The sequence below is a fragment of the Ruditapes philippinarum genome, unplaced genomic scaffold (genome assembly GCF_026571515.1).
Source record: "Ruditapes philippinarum isolate M1 unplaced genomic scaffold, ASM2657151v2 ctg805_1_1_1_1, whole genome shotgun sequence".
Lineage (NCBI taxonomy): Eukaryota > Metazoa > Mollusca > Bivalvia > Venerida > Veneridae > Ruditapes > Ruditapes philippinarum.
In genome coordinates, this window is record NW_026858563.1 from 3,093 (window position 1) to 15,320 (window position 12,228).

The window sequence follows — 12,228 nt, forward strand, 5'->3', positions numbered from 1 at the left end:
GTTGTTTAAATTGAGTCAACCAACTGAAGAATAAAGCTTGATAAAATTTTGCGATCAGCTTGGAACAAGCTCTGTTCCAAGTGAGTTTTTCGATTTTACGAAAGTAAAAGTTTAATTTAAAAAAAAACGGTTAATCATCTTTGGAAAAAATAAGACAAGAGTGAAGACCAGAAACAGCAAACGTTAGTTTTAAGATGATGTGGCACAATAATGACAAATTTTTGAACTCAATCAAAAGGCATATTAATAGTTTTAGTTTATTACAACTTTGATCTTTTAAAGACCTTAAGAATCTGCTGAATTTTCCTTTTTGAATTTTTCCTTTATCAATGTTGATGTATCATGACAAAAATAATGCTAGTCAGTCAACAGTAAACATGTTGAACCTTGTCAGTCTACATTTATTTGCAGGTTGGTCTGGCCCTATTCTTGTAGCGTCCTGTAATCACTAATGAAATGTAAAATGATACAAAAACAGTAAATCCGTCGTCACAGTATGACTGAAAAAAAGAACAGTTAAATGTATTCTATTATATGATCTAAATATAGCTGCAATCTCATTGGTCCAAACAGTAGGCAACGGAACGATTTATAAAATCATATTCGCTGGGAGTAGAATCATATTCACTGGCTGAATTGGATTTTTCCAATCTGAAAATAGATTGTGACTCGTATTCAATGACCATACTGTGTATGTAGACTGTTAATTACGCGTGTTAAATAAAAAATAATTGTTGCGTTTTGTTCTTTATGGCATTTTTCTCAATTAAATAGCTGTACCTCACTATTAAACTTAAAGACTACATGGCAATGACGAGTATAAAGTTAACTTACTTTAGTATGCGCATTGTTCGAGTAGTTGTTGCACGCCTATCACGTGCGTCTTTTTTCCCGCATTTCAACGAGGCAAATGTTGTACATGTATATAAGGTTGTAATTCTTAGTCTATTCATATAATAAAACAATTATTGACTAGTGAGTCATTGAATATAATGAGATATTCACCGGCAGAAAGTCATATTGACCCAGGCTATCGCCTCTGTCAATATGATATCTGCCGGTGAATATCACATCATATTGACTCACTAGTCAATAACTGTATAATAGTATGAAAATGCTAATTGATATACATAAAAAATATATTGATTTAAATAAATAATATTAATTAATTAATTAATAATTGAAAGTAACAATTTTACGATACATATAGAAAAAAATGTACATGTTTCAATGACACAAGAAATATAACATACTCTTTGAAGAAGTCATTTTTCTATTGGTCACCGTTAAAAATAAGGTTGCTACATTATTGTTGATCCATGAAATGCTTACAAGACAAATTGTATCTTAGAACTTTTATACATCAAGATTTTTAAGCATTTCATTTATCTATTTATTAATTAATTAATTTATTTTTTTTTTTACTTTTTTTTTTTGGTGTTCGGTTTTAAGTTTTACAAGAAAATAAGAAGAAAGTGTCTTATGCCAAAGGATAGAACCAGTGGCCACTGCATTTCATTTTAAATGTTTTTCCTGTTGGGACAAGTAAACAAACACACGTTATAAAAATATCATTTTGCATTGTCTATGTGATACATTTTCGCAAACTTATTTTCATCTTTTTTATAAATATTCATATTTTGTGTTTTATGTTTTGGCGCTGTGTAGAAGATTTATTTTGATTATATTAAAGATAAGATAAAAGGTTGACCTACAAAAGAACGTCTAGTCACTATTTAAAATAGTGTAAGATAATATTTTAACAATGTTTAATACCAGCACATCTTATAACTCACCAAAATTGTCACTGGATTATGCATGCAGCACTCATTTTTCATTGTATATCTAATTTGTGAAACGCAAAATAAATCCTTTTCTTTAATATCAAGTAGGTAAGTAATTGTTTACGTTTCATTACGAATTGCATTAGTTGTGTTATAGCACCATGAAGAATTTTGTTAAATAATTGTTAACAACATTTACTATATTTTCTGTTACAGGCGGAATAGACTAAATAATGTTCGTACAAAAACAACTTTTCCAACAAAGTCTGCTAATCGTCATAGTTGCTCTTTCCTTCGGTGAATACATGGAACCATCCAGGTATCTTTTTTCTTCTTTTTTTTGTCATTTAAACTATCGATTTATCAAGGATATTTTATAAAAAAAATCCACTGTTTGACTTTTGATACTTCTTTTAAATGTTCTTTCTTTTTTGGTGAATTGTTGTTGTTTCTAGGTCACTTTTAAAAGAGTTATGTTTAAGTTTTTGAATTGAAGAAATTTACCACCTTGCTTGAATTTCGCTACTTTGTCGATCTCTTTCTTTCGATAAATATATAGAAGAACCAATCAGATAGTTGAATGTTTGTCCGAAGGTCATTATTACGGCTTTTATCATAATGGAAGACAAATACAACCTTGTTTGAGTGTCTCTTCTTTATTGACAAAACATTAAAGCTGCTTTCTTTATGGTTAATTATGGTAAAGGAACCATCAATAATTACCCCCCCCCCCCGCACTTAATTGTTTAAAGTGTTGACTTTTTTAGGGTAATAAATTAATGATGTTGTGTTACAATCATAATAATATTTATCATATACTTTACATAACATTGTGCGGCGCTAAATTTATATATTCATACAATAGTAAGGTTCTTCGTGGGCTCTTTTGTTATATTTTTGTTGTCTCCCTGTAGTGCACAAATTGTAAAAAAAATGATTATTAAAATAACTCATTATTAACATGGTTATAATGATACAATGAACTGCTTTATGATAATTGTAACATTGTTACAATAAGGGAAACGTAAGTAACATAAACATGTTAGTGGAAAAAAAGAAACAAAAAACACGCTACCCTATAATATCGCCATAATCTTGAGTTATAAACTTTAACAAACAACGAACAGCTTACAATGTTTTCAAGCCTACCATGCTTTAAAATACTTCAAAAACACTTAAAACTTTTAAAAGTCAATAACCTTTACTCAAGATATCGCATCTCTGAAATCACGTGTACAAAGATAACCGAAGAGGTATTTCCTGTGTAAAATTGTTAAAATTTCATTGTGCGGGCAGGGTAATTTCATCTGCATTTGCAATACCATTCTGCGTATCCTTTGATTCCTGTTATTGAAAGAGAAATAAATAATCATGTAAATAAATGTAAATAAATGATAACAGGAAGTGACATCAACCATCCAATGCAATAATGCAGTTGAAAAAACGTGAGTTAAAGCAAAACATATGTTCAACATTAAATTTAAAGAGAGCCCTGACAGCACCTTTATACACACACACCTGGGTCTAAATGTTCAAGTTTATTTAAGCATATTTATATGTTAAATATATATATTCTTTCCTATAAATTTAAAGGAAGGAAGTCATTCTTATTACGTCTTATAACAAACCACACGAATTTGATATGAAAAGCATTTTAAAATTTGAAAAGTCCCTTGATCTTTCACATTATCAAATAAGGAATATAAACACGGCTTTTCTTTGATTTAATATAATGACATGGCGTTTGGCCCTGGATGGCCAATTTCTTTATTAATATGAAGGACCACTAATATGATCATTCTAACGGCCTTATGAAGATCCAATCAAAACACACAAAATCCATCCAAACAAAAATCAAGGGAGATTTTATTATGGTCTTAAAAGTTATATTATAAGATGTATTAGATGAACTGTTTAAACTACCTTTATTATTAATGTGACATCCCTCGAGATTATTTTGGCCATACGCTCCTTGAAATTTGTGATTTTCACCCACCCGTTGGAGAATTTGTTGAAACAACAACAATATCTTTCTATAACCATTTTGGCATCATCGATAAATAATGTTATTATGTGGGATAAACATAATCTTGTTTTAGATAAAAACTATAACTTCTTTTTAAATCCATAAGCAAGTTTGTAAAGTAAATACATTATATTTATGCATTGATGATACGAAAGTGTTATAGAATTTTTAATGATATATGTGTTTTAGTAATTTCAAAATTCAAACAATGTTATATCAGAAAATAATCTAAATATGTTTTAACCCCACATTTATATTCACTGTTAAAGTTTGATAAAATATAAACAATGTCTCAAATGCTTATAAATGTGACTTGATTTGATAAATGATTTGAGCCGCGTCACGACAAAACCAACATAGTGGGTTCATATCAGCATGGATCCAGACCAGCCTGCACATCCGCGCAGTCTGATCACGATCCATGCTGTCCGCTTACAAACCCTATAACAAGAAGAGAAATTGATAGCGATGCGCAGGCTGGTCTGGATCCATGCTGGTCCCAAACCGACTATGTTGGTTTTGTCATGACGCGGCTCATTTGTTTAAAAATATTTTTTTTTGTTCAGGTATGAACTAATACAGAACATTCTGAGAGAAACAAATTATGATCATAGTTTTCCACCGAATTCAGGTACTCTTTTATTTTTATATGAGAGCTTGTCAATCAATTAGTATCAAAACCTTTAAAGAAATTGAACGTTTTATTTTTCTTACATATCTTGTACATTCTTGATAATGGGTAGTCATCAAATAGAAACTATTTCGTCCACTAATATAAAATAACGATGATATCCGATGTTTGTCTGTAACGTTTCACCGGTTAAAATTGTTAAATAATCCTTTGTTGCATGCTTTTATCCTCTGCATGTTCCAATTGACACGAAATTATTCACATTACAATTACTTCCGTTGAAAACAGATATTTACGATTTGACTATTCAACACAAAGATATTTTTTTACGCAGAAAGACCTATAAGGTGCAAAGATCTAAATTTTATTCGTCATAGTTACTCTGGTGGAGCCCTATCGTGGTTAACTTCGAAAATAAGAATGAATCGAGAGGAAATGGCGGCCATTTTAATTCATTTTATTTAGAAGATAGACCACGTGACCAGATTTTATACTGTTAAAAATACTGTTACCTATGTAACAGAAAAACAGTCACGTAGTACACTTGCGTTATCAGTAAGAATAACTTCCAGAGGCCTATGGGAAATAAGCATTACGAAAACAGTGTGGGGCAATAATTTACTTTGACATGATTCAATGTGCCGTTTTTGGTGTGCGACCCCTATCAATTCATTAGATGATGATGAGTGCTAAAATGACGTGTTAATTCTTTCAATACAATGGCTACGAGATTTCGAACATACAAACAAGAAATGTTGTTCATACCGTTACTTATCTATTCGTCAATGGATTAAACAATTGACTGAGACAATAAATATTACATTCCGAAAGTTATATTGTTTGGTTTTATTAACCTGTCAATTACATACTGATTACACGGTCGATGCACACAGTATATTAATCTTCGGTAGATTTTCGGTAAGTTCCGTGAGATGTACGCTGTACGATGGAATTTAATTTAATTTGTATCTCTCAACAAAGTGTACTCAGCGTTATAGCGCAATAGGGTAAAGCACGAGTTTATACTTTAAGTGCCACACGTGTTTTAAGTTCGAGACCGCGTAGGTCTATGTTTTTATTTTCTTATTAATACTTTCAACAATATTGGAGCTATATATGATTATTTTTTGTTGTTCGTTTTGTTTTATTATGTTTTACTTAATTTTGTTATATCTATATTCTTTTTAAATAACATGTTTTAAGAATTCATGTTTAAAATTAAAACGGATTTAAATCAATAAATGTCTTTTCAATGCTGTAAAACACACTACAAACTGTTCCATTAAAATATACGGCAAAAATAAAGAAAGAGTACTAAAACAATGGCAACAGCAAGGATCGAACCACAGACCTCTAAATTATCAGGCATTCTCTTAACCGACTGTATTATTGTGAATTAACGAAAACCTTCACATTAATGACTAATATACTCCACATTAATTCTCGTAAACTACACGGACCAAACCGAAGTGGGATCGAATATTTAAATGAGTTCTATAATGTATGCTCAATTGACAGGTCAATAAAATCAGACTATACTCCATTATGAGAAGATCATTATGATAAGTGATGTAGCTTTTGTTAAACCCGGGTCTATAAATTGGTAAAGACATTTATAAAATTCCAAAAATTTAATCAAAACAGGTTTGAAACGGGTTTGGTTTATACAGAATTTATTTTAGTTCGATTGTGCAGGAAGCTATAAGCTTATAAACACACTTTCGAATCCGTTCCTGGAACCAACCAGTACTGAGCAATGAGTGTAAAGTTTCTTGCTCAAGGAAACAACGACTTGCCCCTGTCAGGGTTTGAACCTATGAGGCTAGCGATCATTAGATTACTAGTCCGAAGCGTTAACCACTCGGCCATGCCGCCACTTTAACTGAAACGGGTTTAATTTGTTTGGTCGAATCAAATTTGTTTAAGCGTTCGTTTTCCAACGTGGGCATAATTATTTTCTTTGTGCGTAAGCCGATGTAACAAATTTCCGTGTTGAAGTGCTTTATATGTTATACAGTATAAATGTAGAAAATGACAGTGTTTGGTCAATTTACCACACAGCCGTAGAGGTAAACAATATAGTGTGAAATGCTACTTTCTCGTTCAATTATTAAAGAAAGAGTAAAAATATTTTAACATTATTTAACAAAATGCTTTAAATACGAGCTTTATCCATTTTTATGGCCGAGTCACTCTATAAGAATGTTTTTTTGTTATACGGACAATTAACTGATAAGAATAGCTCTTGCTGACCTTAAATACCTTAAAATTGTATTAGACAAACTTTGTTGGACACGCCTAGAAAAGTTATGCCCGGGACATACGTCAAAGGTATAACCAATATCACTATCTTTAAAATCACATTTACCTCAACTTTTTAAGAGATATTTTACATACCGACACAGGTTTCCACACATTAAAACGGTTTTGCAAAATTTAATCTTCGTTTGCTTTCGGTGTAAAGGGGCATAGCCAGCCAAACCTCCTTAATTGGTCTCTAAGTTTAACAAAGCTTGTTCATGAAACTATCCGTGGATGCCCTACATCACTGGATCATCTACGGTCCTTGAGGCCAACATGTGAATTAAGTACCCTTGTCTTTTATGCTGTAAGAGAAGAATGGAATATTCGTGACATTTTTTACCTTTTACACTTTAATAAATAGTCGTTATATGCGACAATTGAAAAAATACATTTGACCTGTCTGTATCTGAAAATACTAGTTCTAGATCAAAGTGTTTAATAATCAGAAAATGATGAGCCCACTAAGTAATTTTCGGTCGTTATTTGGCATGATTTTTCTTTGAAAATTATAATGTGCTATACTGCACCGCTATCATAAAGATGTTATGAAATTCTCACCTGTTGTACACGCATAATCATTTTAAACACAAAACAGTAGTTTGAATAAGAAGCCAGTCATATTGCAAGCACTTCAAATACATAATCACTCCAGTACATTTCAAACACATAATCATTGCATACATTACCAACAAATACTTATAACAATCACCACAACCTCATAATATTTGCAACGGTTGAATACAGAATCATTCACATGTATTACAACCATATTTGTTTATAGAGAGTGTCACACATGTTTCCGTCCAACTTTCTGTCACCGATCTTAGCTCAGAGAATGATATTAAAAAGGTAAGTATTATATAACAGAGACTTTATTTTGCAGTTATTTAGATTTATTATGTGTACATTAAAATCTTTCTAGATAAATATCTTTATTTAACATAAACTTACTTTTATTATGAATGCAAAAATAGAAGGTAAAATGCAATGCATTTTGAACTCTGATTTACATTGATACATTAATCCTTTGGTGTAATATATTGTAATATTTGTGATAAGTAGACAGTTAAAAATGCTTTAGAATTACTATTGACTACCATACACCTTACAACTTATTTTTTGAAAAAGAAAATGTTATACTTACATTCATTAACATGATAAAAGGATATTGAATTCACGATATACCTTCGGATGAACTGGACTGATCGAAGACTAAACTTCGAAGGGAGTAACACTTCATATGATGTAATTTCTCTTGGGGATGATATTGTTGATGACATTTGGCTACCAGACTTATACTTTCACCACGAACGGAAATCGGACCTTCATGGTTTCTTTGCGAACAATCAATTGGTTTATTTACATAAGAACGGGAATATTCTATACAGTGGCAGGTGCGTATGCTATTGAAGAATAACCGTTTATTCCTTCATAAAATTAAGGCCAAAATATTAAATTATTTCAATCATTTTATAATGATATTCTATTTTAAATATTAACAGTTTATAGGCAATAATTTTGCTTAATTGAGCTTATATTTTTTTGGCATATTGCAGACAAACATTGATAACTGTTTATTCACGCACTAGTTTTATCACGTAGATTTATTTTCTGCATTCCTTTTATTTATCGATTTCTTTTCTTTTAGTGAATATTACAAAAAATGCGTGAAGACTTTTATCTTAATTGTTTACGTACATTTCGAATGTTGGATGTTATGTTTATAACAGATACTTGTAAACTATCATATGTAAACTTATTACGTCGTCTATTTAGGTTCAGCATAGAGTCTCACTGTCCTATGGAGTTTAGAAAGTACCCATTTGACAAACAAACGTGTCCTATAATCATTCAAAGCTGTAAGTATCTCTGACTATCCCCTGTACATTAAAAATATAAAAAATGCATAGAAGTCTAGCTAATAAGGTTCTCTATGGTCATGGTTTAGTTCCATTTTTCTTTATATTCCAGCAATTGAAACGCATTATTTTTAACGTAGTGATATATGATATCGTCCTAATCGGTTTCATTTTTCAATTAAATTGTTTGAATACGTCTATATCTATGGTAACAAACGAGAATTAAGATCAACAAGGCAAATGCAACGATCACCGGCACACTCATGCAGGGCACCTAGAAGGCAACAAACCAAAACTGGGAGTGGACATTAAAGCGGCGAAAGTAGAAAGAGACGTTATGTGTAAATAATAAAGAACTAAAACGGACACATATGAAAATTAAAGGGATGTAAGGTTAAAAGTAGGGGGTAAAGAAGAGGTTGGGTGAGAAACGACAATCCAACATGAGAGACATCACAAAACATGTAAACATTCAAAACAAGTAACTGACCAGCAGTGTATATACCTGTCTGTCGGTATATGTACATTTCCCTTATTTTCTTTCCTTACCAATCAATATTTCATAGAACAGATAATTTAAGCTATTGTTGTCTACACTTATGTTATATCTATTTAGTATTTCTTAGTTATATTATTGTAAGAAAATACTAATAAAACGTAACTTTTTTCATTAAGATATTTATGCAATTTTGCTTTTAGATGCCTTTCCGAGTGACATCCTTCGGTTAAATTGGAATGGTGGTAAAAACGCGATTAAAATTGACAATGAATCTAAAAATAACCTGAAAGTAGATCAAGATTCTGTAAAGCATACATTTGATCCACCTTATCCAGATGCAGGTAAAAATTCAACCATCTATAAAAATTCTTGAAATATTTTTTTTATTTTGCTGCCTGAAACAGTAAAAATGCCTCAACTTAAAAAATATAAAAAAGCTATAATAAATAAAAGATAAAAAGAAAAAAATCTATATTCGGAAATTTAAGATTTTAAAAGGTTGCTCTATAGACTATGCCGTTTTGTGTTCTTTTAAAGACCCAACCTAAAGGTTATGAACATATTTTGAGCAGTCACAAAATATAGCCTTAGATCGGTATATATTATATGTGGCCATGTTTAAAGATCAAAGAAAAATAATAAAACACGGATTAGATGGCAACTTACAAATAACAGAAAGCAGCGTGTATAACTTACATTCATTCATATGTATGATGATTAGTTTGATTTTAATACATATTTTATTTTTTTTGTGCTTGTAATTATCTTTCTCATATTTTCAGTTGCAGTATTTTCAACACTAACTGCCAATTTAGTTTACGAACGACAAACGGCATCGTTCATAATTATGGGACCTCCATTTTTTTTTTTTGTAATTGCCCTATTGTCATTTCTCATACGTGATGACTTTTCGACGAGAATCACGCTCATTACAGGAACTTCAGTCAGTAACTTTGTACACTGGACAGGGATACGAAGCACTCTTCCATCCGATTCATCTTTTAATTATTTTGATATTTTGATGATAGTTAACTTTATATATTTTGGAGTGATCTTAACAATTCACATTGGTAAACGATATTGGAAACAATACAAGGTAAATCGCTTTTCGTGTTGCCATTAGTTAATATGAACGATACTCACTAGAAATCACTTCATTTTTATGACAATGCGCTCTCAGAGTTTTAAATTTAGAAAAATGAATCGAACCAAAAAATATAAATTTCAGATTTACAGTTTCAGGTGTCCTTAAATATTATTTTTCAAATAAATTGCATAATTTTATGATTTAAAAAATAATACTTTGCAGTTAATTGACTTCATTTAATATGTTAATATATGACAACTTGTCTAATGAAGCCCGTGTCAATAACAGGATGGTACTAGTAGTGCGAGTGATATTGTCTTGCCGATCTTTTAGATGTGCGTTTTAATGTTACAAAATTTCATGCATTACTTTAAAAACAATTGTGGCGTTTTATCCTCATGCTATATTTCTCTATATTAACATAAGAATTGTAATGAGTTACACTTAACCCATGCCTTAATACTTTAAATGCGAGAATGCAAGGAAAGAGTTGTTAATTGTGGAATTGAACATTTAAAATTCAAGCGATTACTTATACATCTCGTCATTTGCCTCGAAGTACTCTGAGACGCGTTTTCTTGAGATGCATATTTTTAGTCTACGATTATTCGTTGTGGTACGTGCACTTTGGTATACTGGTGTGTACAAAAAACAAAGAAGGCAGATCAAAGTCTTTGTTTTGAATGATACTTACATCAAGCAATGATTTCTCCTCAGTTTTGAAAAGACAAGGTGCGGTAAATAATATAAGAGCGGTAAACTGTTGTTACAATACATTCTGTCAAAACTTTTTAACGATACCATACATATGACTTGGACATTATGTTATAGAAGTGTTAAAGTATGATACCATTTGAAGAGCATTGTCATTTATTTACATATTTGATACATACTTGGACAAATGAACACATAGGTCAAATCGGAACTGTTGAATAATTCTGATATGACATTTATTTGATAAGACCGTTAAGAAAAAATGAAAGATGTGATTAAATTATCATCACATTGTTATTTACTAATTTTAAAAGTTTGATTAATATTTTTACAAAAGACCACCCATTACAAAACCGGTGAGCTGAAGTATTTCGATACGATCATCATTTGACCTCAAGCTCAAAAAATTGAAACAGCTTACATAATCACACTTTGGTGTTTTTTTGCATATTTATGTGTAACTTGGACAAAAGAACACACATGGAACAACACCGACATGATGATTGATAACAATGTAATTTTACCTATAATTGATCTTGACCTCTTATGTCAGAACACCTGTATGCAAAATTTAAACAAAAATTACCGTATTGTTTACGAGTTATGGGGCGTTTTTTCTTATCTAAATCATGACTATTAAAAGGGTTCTTTTTCAGAAATAAGAAAGTCTAAGTAAAATATTATATAATCAATATGAAAAAACACGTTTTCCTATTGAACATTGTTAATAAACAAATAAAAGCATTCAACTTTTAAATGTTACAAGCACATTTATTGTTTCCTCTCAAAATGTTTGAAATTTCCATACAGATGTTACACTATTCCACTCATTTAAAACAAGAGCCGGTTGAACCGGGTGATGCTCCCCGAATAGGTTTTGGACACAGGAAGGTATACCTCTTGTTGTGTCAGAATTATGTCACAGACAAAGTTCAAAGTGTAAAAACAACCCAAATATTGTGTACGACACGTTGTCTCAATATGGTGATCATTTTTGTGAAATAGTTGTAAAATCCGACTTCAAATAACGAAGTTATGCACCTGACATTATTTTGCCGCAAGGTCATGCTGTGACCTTGACCTTCAAGGTAGTGACCCTAATGTTGCATGCCACATGCGATTCAATATGGTGATCATCTCTGTGAAATAGTTGTTAAATCCGACTTCCAGTAACAAAGTTATTGGCCGAACACGATTTTGCTGCAAGGTCATACCGTGACCTTGACCTTTAAGGTAGCGACCCAAATGTTGCGCGCGACACAATGTCTCATTGTGGTGATCATTTCTGTGAAATAGTTGTAAAATCTAACTTCAAATAATGAAG

General features: G+C 31.2%; 1 protein-coding gene across 1 annotated transcript; it reads left to right on the plus strand.

The window, feature by feature from the left end:
• The first annotated feature begins 1,999 nt into the window (after positions 1–1,999).
• LOC132753601 (gamma-aminobutyric acid receptor subunit rho-1-like) lies at positions 2,000–10,348 on the plus strand. The gene is made up of 7 exons (XM_060744085.1): positions 2,000–2,103; positions 4,377–4,441; positions 7,527–7,594; positions 7,910–8,139; positions 8,522–8,604; positions 9,304–9,444; positions 9,886–10,348. Exons 1-7 carry the CDS (start codon positions 2,018–2,020, stop codon positions 10,224–10,226), a joined length of 1,014 nt encoding a protein of 337 aa, XP_060600068.1. The 5' UTR covers positions 2,000–2,017; the 3' UTR covers positions 10,227–10,348.
• Positions 10,349–12,228: the final 1,880 nt, after the last annotated feature.